At 42.2% G+C, this 18,920-nt stretch overlaps 1 protein-coding gene across 1 annotated transcript in view; it reads right to left on the reverse strand.

Moving 5' to 3' along the window:
- Window positions 1-5,996: 5,996 nt before the first annotated feature.
- ATG7 (autophagy related 7) overlaps window positions 5,997-18,920 on the reverse strand; it is a 95,755-nt gene continuing 82,831 nt past the window's right edge. Inside the window, exon 22 of the mRNA XM_031064906.1 lies at window positions 5,997-8,324. Within this exon, the coding sequence (XP_030920766.1) occupies window positions 8,292-8,324 (33 nt within the window). The 3' untranslated portion in view covers window positions 5,997-8,291. The remainder of the gene's footprint in view (window positions 8,325-18,920) is intronic.

Below are 18,920 nucleotides of genomic sequence, written 5' to 3' on the forward strand. Positions count from 1 at the left end.
GAGTGACAGTGACAGTGACAGTGACACAGTGACAGTGGCAGTGACAGCGGCACAGTGACAGTGACAGTGACACAGTGACACAGTGATAGTGGCACAGTGACAGTGACACAGTGACAGTGGCACAGTGACAGTGACACAGTGACAGTGACAGTGACAGTGACAGTGACCTGGTGGCCAAGGGCTGCTGGCCGGGCAGCCAAAGCTGCGCAGTTCTGTGCCCCCAGCCCCTCCTGCTGCCCCCCTGCCCGGGGACACGTGCGGTGCCCCGGAGCTGCTCCGAGCCAGCCCAGCGCCCCCGGAGCTGCGCTGGGGCGGGACCCCGCAGTGCTCCCCGCAGGGACAGGGCTGGCAGCGCCACCTCCCTGCCCAGAGGGGCACAGGAGTGCAGAGACACCTTTTAAAGACACCTCCTGTTTGCATTGCCTCCAAAGTAACTCTGGAAAACCATGCTCAGACCGTTCCCTCCCCTCACCTGCTCCCTTCTCCAGACCAGGAGGACATGAAGCCCAATTTTCAGCAGCAGAACCTCTACAAAGGCCTGAGTGCGAAGATTACATTCAGAAACAGCTGGTGGACAAATGTGCATCTCCCATTTGAAGTCACACGGGCAGTTCCAGCAGCTCAAAAGGCTCAAATGTGGATCCTGGGAATGGCAGGGCAGCCCCAAGGAATGAAACCCCCTGAGACAAAACCCCTCAGAGCAGAGCTGGGAGTGATAAAAGCACAGGCAGAGCCCGGGGTAGGAGGGCAGCAGTTCCAGGGGGATGCTGCTGATGTCATGGCATTCAAACGTGGCCTGACTCACAGGTTCCTGAGGAAGTGGCAACACCTACGGAATTGCTGGAGAAAAGTCAGCCTTGGAAGCACCAAATGAAAATAAAAACACTCCCAGACAAAGCAAAAACCTCAAGGAAAATCGTGCCTGCTTTGGAGAATCCCTCCCTGCTAATGTGGGGGAAGTCTGGGAATGGAGAGGGACTGGGAATGGAAATGAACTGGGGATGGAGATGGACTGGAAATGGAGATGGACTGGGAATGAAGGTGGGAATGGAAATGAACTGGGAATGGAGATGAACTGGGAATGGAGATGGACTGGGAATGGAGATGGACTGGGAATGAAGGTGGGAATGGAAATGAACTGGGAATGGAGATGAACTGGGAATGGAAATGAACTGGGAATGAAGGTGGGAATGGAAATGAACTGGGAATGGAGATGGACTGGGAATGGATATGAACTGTACATTCCAGTACTTTATTCACAGAAAGAATAACAAAGGACTGGAATGCTCTTCCCAGGGAGGTGGTAGAATCACCATCTCTGGATGTGTTTAAGAAAAGACTGGCCATGGCACTTGGTGCTGTAGTTGAGGTGTCAGGGCACAGGTTGGACTCGATCTTAGAGGTCTCTTCCAACACCATCATTCTGTGATTCTGTGATTCTGTGAACTGGGAATGGAGATGAAGGTGGGAGTCACTGAGAGCCCCCCTGCAGGGAGCCTGCAGCACTGGGGGTGTGGGGAGAGAAGGAAAGGGAAAAGAAAGAAAAAGAGGAAAGACAGGACACCAAAACCCATCAAACCCCAGAGTTCAATTGCTCTCAGAGCACAGACATGGAAGCTTCCCTCCTTCCCTGCTTCCTTTTCAGTAAGGAAACAATCCCAGCAGCTCTGCTCCAGGTACTGAGAAGCAAAACCATTCCAGCAAGGAGCCTCCAGCCTGCACCTCACTTGCCTTGAGCCTGCAGGATGCACCAGTGCAGCTCCTGAGAGATGAGTCAAGACCCTCAAAAGACCATGAAAACCATTAGACCACAATAGAAATGAAGGCAGAAGCCTTCAGCTGTCCAGTTTAGTGTCTGCCCTGTCCTGGTTCCCCAGCACAGAGCAGGATTTCACTGACAAACCCAACAATGAATCATCCTGCTGGGACCTTGCACAAGTCCAGATCCCAGTGCCAAGGCTGGAGTTCCACACAAGCCTGAGTTTTTGCATGCTCAGACTACTGAAGCAGCAAGCCACAGCCAAGGAATGCAAGAACAGAAAGGAACTGGATGGGAGAGGAGGGAAATTACAAGGAATCATTTTTGAAAACTCTTTTTTGATTTGGAGCAGCACAGCACTGCACAGCTGCTCCTGTTCTTTCCTGTTAGCTCACTACAATATTTTGTTAAGAAGCAATTTGACATTTTTTTGCATTGAAAATGAAAGGCACGTGTGCATGTGACCTTCACTGCAGAGACAAAGCCCATTGTGCTTCCTATCAGCGTCCCACACAAACATCCAGGCAGGAGCAGGAGGAAACAGGCATTTAGGGAGATGGATGGCAGGACTGGTGCTCCCTGCCAGCCAGGAAACACAGCCCAGGCTGTTTTTAGAAAAAAGAATTGTTCTTTTCTCCCTAAGCCCAAGGAGTTCCAGTGGCAAGGGAGTCTGGCTTGATTCAGCAGAAGGAACCTGTGCTGGTTAAATTCTGACAAATAACTGGTGAGTTCTGAAAATCTCTCCTAAATAATCCCACTGAGAAAGTGCTAAATTGAATCACAACAGGCTGATAATGTAATGAGTGAGGCTGCAATTAGAGCTTTTAACTTAAATGCAGTTGGAGCAGTCACCTGCACCCTCATCCTGGGCTGGGAAACGAGGGGAGAAAAGTGCTGCCCTAAGCCATGGAATAGCTGAAGGTGCCTAAAGCACTGCCACCCCAGCTTAGAGCTGCTCATTCTTCTGGGAGGAGCTCCAGCCTGGCTAAAAGAATCCCCAAGTGGCTCATGCAGGGATTCCTTTCCAAGCTGGGCTGGTGGGAGCATGAGCATTGCTGGGTGGCAATGGAGGAAAAGGGGAGCAGGAGGCAGAGCCTGGTTACTGAGCCCTCAACATGGCAACAAAACAACAGTTCTGAGCCAGAATAACTGAGAACAAAGCTCAGAGAGGTTATTGACAAATTAGCAATAAAAGTAAAATGAGAGGGAAAAACCTCAATAAACTGTTAGGGTATTTTTACTTCCAAACCTGCCGAGTGCTGCACAGGTAAGAAAATGAACTTTCCACAAACGATTATATTGGAAAGCTGAAGAGGCAGCAGAGAGGGCAGGTCAGATGAATTTCAAACCTAAAGCATGGCCTGAGTGGTGTTTCTGGGCTCTGGAGAAGGCCAGGAGAGCTGGAAATGGGGCAGGGTTTCCGTGGGTTAGGGATTTACAGCCTGGCACAGTCCAAAGTCCTCCCAGTGTAGTATTTCTGCCTGTTCAAACAGTTAATCCAGGTGCTCTGCAAGGGCAAAGGTGCACAACAGCCTCTGGAAAAGGAAAGTTTCATTCTGGCAGCATGTGCACAAGCACGTCAGCTGTACTGAAAGTGAAATAAAAGAAAAAAAGGAATTAATGAAGCCAAATGGTGACAGGCTGGAGACATCTTCCAGACTCTGCTTCTTATGAAGTCAGCTAAAATTTCCCATGTTGCAAATTCTTCTTTAATGGCTCTCTTTGGAGTATAAATGCTCACTTGTTTCTGAGGAAAGCCTTGCATTGTTATTTCAAGAAGAAATCCAGAATCTGGCAGTAAAGTCCCACCACGGAGCCGCTCCTGCTCTCCCTGCCTGTGTGCACCCTGAATGCAAAGTCCCAGAGCAGCAATGCCTGAGCCAGGGACACCAGAGTGGCCTGGAGCACGGGGAGGGAGCAGACAGGCTGGGGCTGTGCCAGCTTGAAATGGATTTTCTTCTGCAGGAATGTGACAATCCTTCCTATTCTCACAAGAATTGAGAGCTGGGACTCACCTGGAACTCTTTAAAATTTGGTGCTTCTTTGAAGAGGAGCTACATAAAAATAAACTCATGGGTTGTGTGAGAGGCAGAGTGTCCTTGAGCAGTGACCTCAGCCATCCCTGGCCCCAGTGAAAATGCTGCACAGCAAAGTCTGCTCCCAAAATCCATCTCAGGATCTCACTGCTTTTATGGTGGGGCTGGAAAAGGGGAATAAACTCAAAGGGAAATTGGGAGCTGGGTGAGTTCTTTGTGGCCCAGCAGAGCCACGGAGCAGTGCAGAGCTGGAAGGGCTGCAGGAACCCTTGGCCTTGGTGATCCAAGGGTCTGTTCCAACCAAATGTGTCTCTGGCTCCATCACCAACCCCAGTCAGGCAAGCTAACAGAGATTCAGGAGGAACTGCTTCACTAAGAGGGAGAAACAAGAGTTTGCAAATGGTTCCACAGAGCAAAGCTCAGAAATAAAACCCATCTCAGTGAGTTTCCTAAAGAAGAGCACAAGTGAAAAACTGAAATAAAGGGATTATGGATGGCTGAGTCACTCTGTTTTGCAAATACTTCTGTTTTGCATCTGTTTAAGGTGAGCAGCCAGAATTTATACAAAGAAACCAGATTAGAGCCATATAATCTAAAGGGTTGGGAAGGACCTCGAAGATGATCCAGTGCCACCCCTTGCCATGGGCAGGGACATGCAGAAAGTGGGATGAGAATATCCAAGATGACAAAATGGGAATTTCAGTTTACCTCACTGGGCTTCTCTGAGGACACAGGGAAGGGAAGAAGTTTTTCCAAGCTCAAACTCCATGTTTAAGGCCTGGAACAGTCACTGCAATTTGTGCCAAAACGCCTCCAGTGCTGCTGCCTTCTACTGAGGCAGAATGTGCTTGGTTCTTGGGAATGGAGCTCCTGTGGGTCCTTCTCAACCAACCTGTCTGGGCCACCACGGACCTTCCACCCCGGATCTCAGTGGGATTTGCAAATATTGGGCAAATATCCCAGAGCTGAAGGCTCCAGCCTCACAGTGGCCACTCTGGGAAGGGCTCTGGCCGCGGCTGTGGTGGCACCAGGACAGTCCCAGGTGTCCAGGAGGGAAATCCATCCCCAAGGGAACTGCCCCAGAATCTCACACTCCTCCCTCCGATGGATGTGGCTCCCAAATTCTTAACCCCAGGCAGCAGAACACACTGCAGGGGTGATGGAGCAGCAAAATCCCAGCTGGCACAAGTGGGAAATCACAACAGGAGCTGTCATTCATTCCATCAGTTTCTTTAATGCTCAAGTACAAAAGTGGTGTCAGAGCTCTCCACTGAGACCCAACTGAACAGAATTAATGTCCCCAGACGAGGCCTGGGGGTGTCACAGCTACAGGCTGCCACAATTGCCAGTAAATTCCTATTGGATAATTAGGAATGTGAGCAGGATCCTCTGAGGCTGCTCATTCCCTCTTCCCAACAGGTTTGGTCCACACCTGGAAAGCCCTGGCTGGGCTCTCCACTGGGAGTTCAGGTTCTTCACTGTTTATTGTTTATATTTACTCTTTAAAAGGAGTCATCAACAGCATTTTATGAACTGTTGACTGGCACCAATGGAGAAAACTCAGTATTTCACTGATTTTCTGTGAAGTATTTCACAGTATCTCACTGGTGCCATGGTGGAGCACAAATAACATTAAAATCCAGCTCGTCCATGAGGAAAGGGGAAGTTCAGCTTGTCCCAGTAAACAGCAAGCACTGGAGTGGGCTCTGTGCAGAAATCCTGCAGTCAGTGATTAAAAGGCAGCAAATAAATGTGTTTATCTGCTATTAGTATTTGAATGTACATTCACTCATGCACTGGGATGGATTCTCACTCAGTAAATGCCCAGAAAATCAGTAAAAGCAGCGATTTACAACAGCCTGCTTTGGAGAATCCATCCCTGCTTCAGGAAATGCAGATGGACTGGGAATGAACTGGGAATGGAGACGGACTGGGAATGGAGAGGAAATTTCAGGAAAGGAAAGGAAATTTCAAGGAAAGGAAAGTCCAAGGAAAGGAAATTTCAGGAAATTTCAGGAAAGGAAAGGAAAGGAAAAGAAAGGAAAGGAAAGGAAAAGAAAGGAAAGGAAAGGAAAAGAAAGGAAAGGAAAGGAAAAGAAAGGAAAGGAAAGGAAAAGAAAGGAAAGGAAAGGAAAAGAAAGGAAAGGAAAGGAAAAGAAAGGAAAGGAAAGGAAAAGAAAGGAAAGGAAAGGAAAAGAAAGGAAAGGAAAGGAAAAGAAAGGAAAGGAAAGGAAAAGAAAGGAAAGGAAAGGAAAAGAAAGGAAAGGAAAGGAAAAGAAAGGAAAGGAAAGGAAAGGAGAAAAGGAAAGAGAAAAGAAAGGACACCAAAACCCATCAAACCCCAGAGTTCAAATGCTACAAGAGCACAGACAGAAACTTTCCTGCTTCTTTTCCAGTGAGGAAACAATCCCAGCAGCTCTGCTGGAACCAGAACAATTCTGGGCCACGAGGAGAACAAAACCAACATTTTAGTGAGACAAGGGCAGTCGTTCCAAGGCAGAGTGAGGAGTTTCTGCACAGGAGGGGAGCCCATGGGCAGGCCAGAGGCCAGGCTGGCAGGGGCAGAGGGAAGGACACCTGGCACTGACCCTGAGCCCTGCCTGCTCCTGCAGACGCCTCCCAGGCTGAGCTGCGGGCACTCCAAACAATCATTAATGTTTACCAGGCTCCGAAAGATGTGCAGCTTTCAAGTCTCAGATAACCCCAAAGTGCAGAGCCATTTACACTCCACGCTCAGCAGCTCCCAAAGATAAAAAAAGCAGATTATTCCCTTGAAACTCTCCTGGCACCAGCTCGTGGCTCCAGCTGGACTGTGGCATGGCTGAAACCATGGCTGCAATGCCGTGGTGTATTAAACTGCTTTAAAAATGAACATTTCAGGGCTTCAGTCTCAGTCTTCAGTGCCTGACCACCAAGAGATGACTTGCTCTGATTACCAGCAATATTTCCAAAATATCTTGCATTCATATATATTTTTATATTCTCACTTTTATATTTCACTTACCTAAAACAGACATTCCCCTAGGTAAGCAATCATGTAAATATAATGATTATGATAATAAATAAATAGAAATTATAGCTATTTTAGACAATAATGGCTATTTTAGACAATAATGGCTATTTTAGACACTTGGTGCAAATCTCAGCAGGTTTCAATAAACCTTATTTTCTGATCAGAAGATGGGAGTTGCATATTCTTGACCTGACTGAACTTGTTCTGATGAGAGAGAAGCTGGGAAATACTCTACCAAAAAAATCTTCACAGCTTATGTTAAGGAAGAACTAAAATAATTGGATTGACCAACTAATTTGGATAATATATCTGGGAAATAGAGGCTGCTTGGCAGATAAAGTGATTTGCATTTTTTCTAAGTGAGTTAACTCATAAACCTCACAATATAAAGCTATGAGAGGGATTTCAATTTCCTTCTAAGACCTATTCCAAGTTAAGATCAATAGATTCACTTTCAATTTTGCAGTAAAATGTGCTTTGAGATTTTAAAACTCCATTTTTCTCAAGCTGCTTTTTAAACTCAAGGATTCTCAAACTCCTGGTTTTGCTTATGAAGCCACTTGCAAAAATTCAACCAACCAAAAAGAAGAAGAGAATTGGTCTTTTTGAACACCTGCAGGGTTCTGCATGACCACACCCAAGAACAGCAAAGTCAGAGAACAAATTTCTCATTTCACTGAAGCATTTCCCCACAGCTTTTGACTGAACCAATGACCCACCACCTCCTAAAGTGATGTTTTACCATAGGACAGAGCCTTCTCTGAGCTTCAGGGGAGCCTAAGCATGATCTAAATGCATTTTGGTCTTTCCTGGGCAAAAATCAGCCAAAGCACTTTGTTTCCATAGCATGACAAGATGAGATCTTCACAGGGAATAACAACAACTCCATGGACACATCCAGAACAACCGCACCTGAAATTCATGTTTGCAAATAATTCCTGTGGTGGAGGCAGCAGGTTCAGCTCCTTCCCCACTCCTCCCCACCTTTAAACATTGAATTTAAGTCCCAAGAGCAGAAAATGCTCGATCTTCACAAATTCCAACTGAAGTAGCCCAAATCTGAGAGATGAAAAAAGCCATTCAGAAATGCTGCTTGGACATGGCCACTGAGAAGCAAAATAAAACCTGGCCCAAACAAACCAGCCAAAGTTACTTAAGCAGCATGTTTTATATGCAAGCCATATTTAGAAGCTTAAAAAAAAAGCAAAAAAGAAAAAAAAAAACCACAAAAAAAAAAAAAAGAGACCAGGTTTAATCACAAGCCCATTGCTGCAGTTATTTACACAATAAAAATGAAAACATGGTGAGTTCTGTCCATAAGGGAAGAACTGCTTTTTCAGGGGAGTTATTCGTGGCAGAACGTGGGTTCTGTTTGTTTGTCTTTCCAGCAGCCAGGAGGGGTAAGCAATCATTAACTCCTCCAAGCAGAGATAAAAGGCAGGGCTGCACTGCAGAGCATCCTCCTCCTCCTCAGCACCTGATTTCAAACTGTTTCATCATCACTCATGTCCCAGATCTGCAACAAAATAAAAAAAAAGGAGTTTTAGCTTGTGCACTTGAAATATGCTCTTCAAACACTCCGAAAAATTCACATTGCTGTTTAAAAGCAACAATAAATAGAATTTTATGAACTGCTGACTAGCACCAATGGAGCATTACAGAAAATTCAGTATTTTTCTCTTCTGTTAACAACCCCACAGCAACAATTATTTGTCATCTTGGGGGTATTTTTAACATCTACTTTTCAACGTTTGTCCCTTTGGTTATTTGGTATTTATTATCATTTACAGAAAAGAAATCAATTTGGTTATTTGCTATTAATTGTCACTTACAGATAATAAATAAATCAATGTGGCTATTTGCTATTTATTATCATTTATAGTAAGGTGGTTTTTTTGTAATCTTGGGGGGTATTTTTAACATCTACTTTCCAGCATTTCTCATTTTGATTATTTGGTATTTATTACCACTTACAGATAAATAAATGTGGCTATTTGCTATTTATTATCATTTAGAGTAAGGGTTTTTTTGTAATCTTGGGGGTATTTTTTACATATACTTTTCAGCATTTGTCACTCTGGTTATTTGGTATTTATTATCATTTACAGAAAAGAAATCAATTTGGTTATTTACTATTTATTGTCATTTACAGATAATAAATCAATGTGGCTATTTGCTATTTATTATCATTTGCAGATAATAAATCAATGTGGCTATTTGCTATTTATTATCATTTTGGCATTGGCACACACTTCATGTGAGTAATCACTTCTAATAAACAGCTTATTTTACTAAACACTGCAGAGAAATTCTAGACATTCATGAAGAATTAACTGGTCATTTTCCACCTAGATATTACATCTCATAAACAGCATCTGAAGGACAAGAAGTTATGTGGAAATTTGTACCTTTCTACTGCTTAAAAAGGAATTAAACTACACCTTTTTTTTCTGCTGTATAACATCATTGTACTTTTACTTTCTGACTTTCCCTTGGCCAGTAAATGGTTCTAGAGTGGGGAAAAATGAACATTTTCCCAGAATATCCAGGTGTCCTGTGAACACACTGAGGTGCAGTGGTGGAAATTCCCACCAGGGATTTGCAGAGCTCTCTGGGGGGAGAAAATATTCTCATTAAATCCTCCAAGCTTTTCCTTGCTGAGCAACAGGGATACTCCTAAAATACCTTTTCTGATATTTCAGAGGTTTAGCTCATGGCAAAGCCCCTCTTTGCACCTGGCAGGGTTTAAACTCAGGATTAACATGGCTACTGAGCCTTGAGCTGGATTTAATCCCAACAACAGCAAGTTTATAAAACTGCATCTGTGGCTGGGAGCGTTTCAAACTTGCCTAAATGATGTGCAACACTTGTGGAGTGCTGCAGATGACACATGACAAGTGGTTTGGAGCAGAAGCACAAAAAAGCCATTTTTCCAGAGCACACAGCCCCCAGAAATCCCTGAGCAAAGGAGCAGCAGCGTTTCTGCGTCCCAGGGGAAATAAAACTCAGCAACTCTGCTCCAAAACACAACTTGTGTGCTGGCATCCAGTGGCCAGCTGAGTTATTCTCTCATTTTCCATCCTGGCCACTCAAATCCATCCAGCCTCTCTGGCAGCAGAGCATGAGCACTCTTTGGGCTGTAAATCCTTCAGGGCACAAAGCAGGGATTTACATGCACCCAGTGCCTGGACAATGGGGCACTGTTCTCACTGCAGTGGGCAGACAAATAAAAAATACAAATAACCCCTTTTCTACACAGGCAACAATGCCTATTGACCTATAGCTTTAATAAACCCTCAGAGGCAAAAGAAAATGGACTACTTCTGGAATTTAAAAACGTTCTGAAAAAAGCTCTTCCAATCCAACCCAGGGAAAGAAATAAAATCAAACATTTCTCTGCTGTGGAAAAGAAAAACTCTGAATGGCAAGGTTTTCTCTGTTCCTAGAAGAGGCACAAGATGGTGGTGCAAATCCTTATGGAAAATGCTGAGGAGCAGTTTGTTTACGAAAGGAAAAAAAAGAGTTTTCATCCTGCCCTAGATGAGCAGCTCGGAGCCTGCCAAGGCAAACACAAATGTCCAGCTCGCCAGTCAGGGTCAAGGATGTGGAAAATAAATACAAAAAACCAAACCTTTAAATAGAGTTGAGGGTATGATTCAAGGCAGAGAAAAGCAGAAATCCCAAGCTCAGACAGTGCCCTTAGCCCAGAGCCTGAAAACAAAGCAGGACTGACAAGGAAACTCTCTCCTATCCAAAGCTCAGCTCTCTTCTAGGAGGCTCTGAACAAAAAGGAGGCTCTGAACAAAAAATATTCACAAAAACACTGAAAATGAGGTTCCCAGGTACTTAACCAACACTCAAACATCCTGGGTTGAGGAGGATGATTTTTAAATGTTTGAAAGTGTTTTCCTTCCAGGAGAAGAGAGTTTTATAAACCAGTTTACATCAGATGCAACCTCAGAACCATTAAACCATAGAATGGCTTGTGTTAAAGGGACTTAAAGCTGATTTTATTCCATGGGCAGGGACACCTTTCACTGTCCCAAATTGCTGCAACCCAAATCCAACCTGGCCTTGGACACTCCCAAAATTCCAGCACAGCATTTTCTATGATTTAGAAACAATCAGGATTGTTAATGAAAAGAAAACGCATGCAATTAAATTAATTTCTATTTAATTAATTAAATAGAAATATAAATAATATACATAATACATAATATACAATATATTATATATTATATATAAAATACATAATATATATAGTAAATATAATATATATTGTATATATAATAATATATATAATATATAATATATAATATATAATATATAATATATAATAATTAATTAGCCCTCTGATATCATGGAGTCATAATATAATAATATATATTTATGTATAATATATGAATATAAATGTGAAATATATTTAAAGTATAAATATATGTAATGAATTCAATAAAGTCAATTTAATTTATATTTCATATAAATTAAATATATCTAACAAATAGATATAGAGATATCTATTTGTTAAGATATCTCTACCTTTTTCTTTCTAAACCTAAAAAGGTTTGGAGAGAACAAGGTAGAGATATCTTAACAAAGTACATGCAGAGGGAAGAGGAAAACCCAAAACAAAAAAGTTCAATGCAGAAGTTAACAATTGCAAATTGACTTCAAGAAAAACAAACTCCATGGGACTGGGCAAAGGAAATGGTGTGAAATACTGACAGCTGAATCATCACAGGCTCCTCACTGAGAGCAATAGGTGTTTTCAAAAATGATGTGTACACTTTAATAGATGATGACTGTGCAAACTCTGGGGATGACATCAAAAGAGTGAACCTTTTAAGAGAGGAAATAAAATACAGACAGCCAAGAAAGACATTGTGTGAAATGACTGTCAAAAGAGTCTGGTTTGGATTCAAATGGGGTGAATTTGGATTCTTTTCACATCTCCTCTGTCCTGCAGCACACCTGGGTGAGGCAAACCCAAACTCAGCTCCAGAGCCACCATTCCCACTGATTTTCCACAGCTCCAGACTGCACTTTCAATAAATCCAATGGGACTGGGACTCTTGCATGTCCTCCTTAGCACAGGAACGCCTGCAAACTGAATTTCCACAACAACAGCTCCAGAACTGGTGCTCACCCAGCCAGGCTTTGCATCTTCCAATTAACATCTGTGATTCAACCAGATAATGATTGTTTATCTTCTGAATAAACTTGCAAGAATGGAAATGGACCTTGAGGGGATTCTGAGAAGTTTCTTGCCTCCCAAGCGCCAACCAAGCAAGCAAAGCCCCACATGTGCTGCTTTCTACACACAAATGAGGTTAATTTGCAGACACATGGAGCAAAACATGCTGCTCAGGAGGACCTGGAGGAGATTTTTTTATGCAAACCACGGGGTTTGCTGTGTTATGAATGCTTCACATATGGTGGGGAGTAAGGAGTAAAGTTCTAAAGGCTGAAAACGAAATGTGCCATCAATCAAAGAGCACAGCTGAGGCTCACACGAGGCTTCACTGAGCAACCATCAAACCTCACTCTGTGATTTAGAAACGAGCAGGATTTTTAAAGGAAAGAGAACACATTCAAGCAACTTGTTGCTGCTTTACAGCAATAAAATGTGAGTTTTTTGATAGATAGGAGGTAAATAATGTTCTAGCTCTGTTCTTTACCACACAGAGGATACACCAGGGTTCTGGCAGCCTAAATCACTTTGCAGTGAGGATATCTGGCACAAGTGGATCCTTGCTGGAGTGCATTGTGCAGCTGCAGGCAGCCAGAGAAGCCATCAAATGGGAAAATAACCAAGCCTGGCTGGGTGAGCAGCAGCTTTGGAGCTGTGGTTGTGGAAGTTCAGATTGCAGGTACCAGGTGTTCTGTGCTAGGGAGGAAATGCAACACTCAGTTCCACTGGATTTATTGAAAGTGCAGTCTGGAAAATCAATCAATCTGTGGGAATTGGGGGCCTTCCCCTCCTCATTCTTCCTATTATTTATTACTCTATATATTCCTGTTATTTATTATTTATTTATTTATTTGTGTGGACATGTGGCTGAATGTGCTGAGGTGCCTTGGCAGGCTGAACCACCCCTGTGGGACCTCAGGAACAGCACCAAAACCCAAACTGCACCCTGAAATTCATGAAATCCCCGCAAGCCCCAGCCCCAAAACCCAAACTGCACCCTGAAATTCATGAAATCCCCGCAAGCCCCAACCTGCAGCCCGTGCAGACACACTGAGGGGGTAATTACAAAGTTCAGCATCCTCCTTTCATCCCTCCCTCTGCACACTGATGCCTTCCCTCAGCTGCCTCCAGCCCAGCACATTTTGAGTTTTCTACACTCAACAATTCCCTCCCCACCCCCTTTCCCACAGGAAAGAAGCCCCAGGTGAAACCCCCAAAATCTCCCACTAAAGGGAAGATTTTGCTTTGCTCAGAGCCTGCTCAGGGCACTCCTCACTGTCCAAGATCCAAGAATAAATTATACTAATACTAATACTACTAATAATAACTATTATTATAATATATAGAATATATATTATATGTATTATCTATTATTATATATAATATATTATATATTATATGTAATGTATAATATATATGATATATAACTATAATAATATGTTATTATTAATAATATTAAAATAAATAAACAAATAAATAAATAAAAATAACAGGAATATATAGAGTAATAAATACTAGGAAGAATGAGGAGGGGAAAGCCCCCAATTCCCACAGATTGATTGAGTTTCCAGACTGCACTTTCAATAAATCCAGTGGAACTGAGTCTTGCATTTCCTCCCTAGCACAGAACACCTGGTACCTGCAATCTGAACTTCCACAACCACAGCTCCAAAGCTGCTGCTCACCCAGCCAGGCTTGGTTATTTTCCCATTTGATGGTTTCTCCTCTGGCTGCCTGCAGCTGCACAATGCACTCCAGCAAGGACCCACTTGTGCTCCAAGACCTCATCCTGCAGTCATTCCCCCAAGTTTTTTGTCAAAACCACCTTCTCACTTCCTCTAATTCAGCCATACCCAGAATCAGGCCACAATCTGAATATTTACCTATCATATATTTCATCCTGACACATCAATTCCAAACTTAAACACACAGAAATTAATCTTTAAAAAAAATCATATCCAAGGCTTATACAAACTGAATTTCTTTCTTCAAGCTCTTTATTTAAGCAGCAGGTGCAGAAAAGGATGGATAATTTCTCCCTGCACACAGTGGCCCTATCCCAGCTGGCTGACAAATCCCTGGTCTCCCTTGTACCCTCACAAATTCTCTTTTTCTGTCTCTGCTCCCCAGCCTTCCCTTCACTATCTTGCAATAAAATCAGGTCCATCAACCTTGCACCTTTTTTTTTGTTTTTTTCAGTGCTGGTGGCCCTGCCTGCTGCTTCTTTTGCCCTTCCAACCTTTCCAAAATTCTCTATTTTCAGCCCACAGCCACAGCTTGCAAGGTCAGGGTGATGGGGATCCTCATTTCAATATCAAAAAACAGCAACTCTTCTACAGGTTCCTATTGTATAATTTTTTTTAAATACATGTACAACACTTAAAAGCACAGAATGGTTTGGGTTGGAAGGGACCTTAAAGCCTAGATATCTTGTAGAACTGGTACCTGAAGGGCTTGGAAAGCTGTTTTTAAGAACAAAACAGAAAAAGGCAAGTAACCCACACAGAAAATATTTATTTACAAATAAACCTCTAGCTAGAAAGTCTTTTTAATATCTCCACTTCCAAGCAGATACACAAGCAGTAGCACCAAGGGCTAATTTATCCCTCCTGGGTTCAGAGCAATTTTCCCAGGTATTCATAGAAAAGGACATGAAAACATTCACAAAAAAGATTTTTTTTGGTCACCACTAACAATGAACAAAACAAAACAAAAAAAAAAAAAAAAAAAAAAAAAAAAAAAAAAAAAAAAAAAAAAAAGAAGAAACAAACAAAAATGCACACAGGGGTTTTTCTGGTATAAAAGCGCCCCAGACAGATTTCCTTCCATTGTTCCTTGTTTTATGAGGGAAGAAAAGTCCCAAAGCACAGAAACCCCATTGCTCTCCTGGCTTTGGGCTGAAAAGGGCATTTCTCAGGGCACAGCACTGGAGCTGCTGCAAAGCCTCCAAGAGGAGACTTTCTAATTACTTTCTTTGATAAGAATATAAATTCTTATTTAATTTCTAACACCAAGCCTTTTCTTCAGGCTCTTAAAACCCGCAAACAAGTGGGAAAATAAATAAACAAATAAATAAACACACCCCCAAGCACGTTTGATGATGCCATTAATCCATTTTGGGTGGGATTTTCAGCTTTATTTTACTATCACCAACAGGCAGCTGTCCAAGGAGAAGGTGTGCTTGAAGGAAGCCACAATTAATGGAAATTCTGTCATAGGAATGATTAAATCTGATAGAAAGCCTTTGAGAGAAATGAAAATAAAACATTGTAATATTTAATAGTGTATGTTTCAATTCTTCTATCACCTTCCCCCTTTGATGTGCCCAGGTTTGACATTAAAAATAAAACTCTAAGTTTATATCCATCATATTTATAAGTCCTGCAAAAAATTGATAATACAGATATAAAGGCAAATTTCCTTTCAGGGCTTGCACAGGAAATGTGGATTGGATACATAAATGGATCTCAGAATAATCTCAGAAACCATTTCTACACCTGAATTTCTACACCTATATTTGAATTTGCTGAAAATCCAGAATTTGCCATGTCCCACTGCATCTTTTTAACCCCCAGGTGATGCAGAACTGCTGTCAGAGGCCTCTAAATCAGCTTTCAAGTGATAAAAATCAAACATTTGGTAATTACTGATTAAAAAGGAGCAGCAGATTAACTCCACAACTGACCTGCAGGAATGAACGATGCAGAAATAAAGAAGAGATTATAAAAGATGGGACTCAAGGGACACTCAGTGCTCTAAGGGGCCCAGAATCCCTGAGCTCCAGGACACCTCTGGAAATCCTTTTTGTCCACCCTTCACCCAAAGCAGGGCCCAGAGCCTCAGGGAGTTCAGCTCCTGGCACAGAACCACCCCAAATTCCAGACTGGTTTGTCCACTTTGGAGTTTTAACAATTCTGACATTTCCCAGCCTCTCCAGGAACCCTGCTCCAGTGTTTTTACATCCAAACATGAGATTAAATCATCTCCTGAAACAAGGAACATCCTGGTTAAATTAGCTCATAGCTACCCCAAATCCATAAATATGTCTTTTGTCTTTATCATCCTCACCATCATCATCCTCACAATGCTTCTTCACAGCCCCTGAGAGAGCAACACCCTCCTGGCAAGACCAGTCTTCCCAACAGCTTAAAGATGCTGAAATCTGGAATTCTGTTCACCTCAGAGCAGCTAATTCTCATTTATTCCAGGGATTTCATGGAATTGAGATTTTGGGTGGGAGAAGGAACTTGGACTGACATCTGTAAATCAGATCAAGAGGGGACACTGCCCCTGAGAACTGGGCAAATCTTCCTCTTCGCAAAAAACTCCTCCTCCTTGGATTTGATTTTTTTTAAGGTTCATTTCTGTATGATTAAATTTGGAATTGATGTGTCAGGATGAATTATGTGATAGGTAAATATTCAGACTGTGGCCTGATTTTCTAATTCTGTTCACTTCAGAGCAGCCAATTCTCATTTTTTCCAGGAATTGCCACTGGCTGGCCAGGCAGGGCACACTGTGGGAGGAACCTCCTTCAACCTTCATGGAATTGAGATTTTGGGTGGCAGAAGGAACTTGGATTGACATTTTAAAATCAGATAATGAAGTGACACTGCCCCTGAGAAGTGGGGAAATCTTCCTCTTCTTTGCAAAAAACTCCTCCTCCTTGGATTTGATTTTTTGATTTTTTTTAAGGTTAATTTCTGTTTATAACTTAAATTAATGTTTAAGTTTAGAATTGATGTGGTGATAGGTAAATATTCAGATTGTGGCCTGATTCAGGAATTCTGTTCACCTCAGAGCAGCCAATTCTCATTTTTTCCAGGCAGGGCACACACTGTGGGAGGAACCATCCTTCAACCTCCATGGAATTGAGATTTTGGGTGGGAGAAGGAACTTGGATTGACATTTGTAAATCAGATCATGAAGGGACACTGCCCCTGAGAACTGTGCAAAAAACTCCTCCTCCTTGGATTTGATTTCTTTTTTTTAGGTTCATTTCTGTATGTGTAAGTTTGGAATTGATGTGTCAGGATGAAATATGTGATAGGTAAATATTCAGATTGTGGCCTGATTCTGAGTATGGCTGAATTAGAGGAACTTAGGTGTTTTTAAAAAGAAATTCTACAAGGGGAAAAAAATCACAGAAATCTTCAAGGGTTTAGTGACTGATTGGAGAGCACAGATCATTTTCAGATGAGACAGAGATTCCCATACCAATAAAAAGCATTATTGGAAGGTCACCTAACCCAGACTGAGTCAAGTTTCAGCATTTTTCTGTTTGGTCAATCCCACCACATCCTCACCAAGTGTGGCTGGCAAACACAAGCAAAATATACATTATTCTAAATAATGCCAAACCCAACAACAGGGATCCTCTTCAGCTCAATTCCCACTATCAGAAAGGAACATTTGGCAGGAAAAATGAGCACATGTCCCACTGCAGTTATGTCATCTTACATGAGAATTTTGTGCACAGCTTTAGCATCACCCAACTCCCCCTCATGCACTGTCTGTAACACATCAGGAACACAAAACTTGAAATGCAATCAAAATATGAATTCATGAAAACTTGGATTTACCCAGTGACCTCACTAATCTCATCATTGCTTCCATGGAGATCCATGTGGTGTGTACACAACATTTCTATCATGTGGGGGAGGCAGAAGGAGGTAGGGAAAACTTCCTCCTCTCTCCTCTTTTACAGGAGGAATGCTCTTCATATAGTTAGAAATAAAATAATTTCTGAAAATATGAATTGAGGGAATGAAAGAACATAGTTTGCAGTGTTAAATGCTCAGCGGATACTGGATTATAAGATTTATTTCGTGTTATATTCTTCAGAAACTTAGGGGAGATAAATCCATTTGTTTTAAAATCTTGCCAGTTTCCCTCCTGATTTTTCCTGTCACTATTCCCATCAGCTTTATCAAAATAAACATTACCCAGAAAATTGCAAGTGCTGGTATAAAAGCTCAAAGAGGAAAAAAAATCAGTAATTAAAGGTAAGGTAATGATGTTCTAGAAATAGAACAGGCAGATCAGGTTTCTGGTTTGGTTTGGTTACAAATGGACAGGAAAACCTGAAAAAGCAGAGAGTGCCTCAGCAGTGAGAGACCTCTGCAAGCACCTTGCCCTGCTCTGGAAACATTTGCTAGGCCCATGCAGTCAATTAACAATAAATTATCAATAAAATAACAATAAACTAACAAATTAACAATAGACGAGCAATAACAATAAATTATCAATAATTGATAATTTATTGTTAATTTATTGTTAGTTTATTGTTAATTTATTGATAACAATCAATTATTTATTGTTTGTTTATTGTTATTTATTGATAACAATCAATTATCAATAAATTAACAATAAATTAACAGTAAACAACAGAGGCAGCCTCAACTTCACTCCAAACCTTATGTACTGATTTAAAACCATATTTCCAATCCAGATTCTGCTGAAAACCTGGGCCCAGGTATCAGATTTACTCCTGTGGCACTTCAATCAACACAGAAATGGAACAAACAAGAACTTTGATGAGACTGTGCAGAGGTTTTGGGCCTGGAGGCTCTTGCAGGGATCTGGATTCTGCAAGCCCTTTCAGAATTGCTTTTGATTTTCTGACCACAGAATTTCAACATCTGCTGGACTGACAGATTGTCTGCAAGCAGTTGTGTCCCAGCTATCAAATCTTATTTAATTTGAATTTTTCTCTGCTGTAGCAAAGTGGGTGCCCATTTGCTCTGCAGCTGGTTTTTCACTCCCAGGAGCACAGCAATGTTCTCCCAAGCTCCTGAAGGAGGGAGGTGGTTCCTCAGCTGATGTAGACATGGTGGAAGTCATGGGCACCAAAGGATGGACATTGGATGGCCATGGGTGGTCATTGGTGGCCATGGACACCAAGGATGGACACAGATGACC

The sequence above is a fragment of the Geospiza fortis genome, unplaced genomic scaffold (assembly GCF_000277835.1).
Source record: "Geospiza fortis unplaced genomic scaffold, GeoFor_1.0 scaffold291, whole genome shotgun sequence".
Lineage (NCBI taxonomy): Eukaryota > Metazoa > Chordata > Aves > Passeriformes > Thraupidae > Geospiza > Geospiza fortis.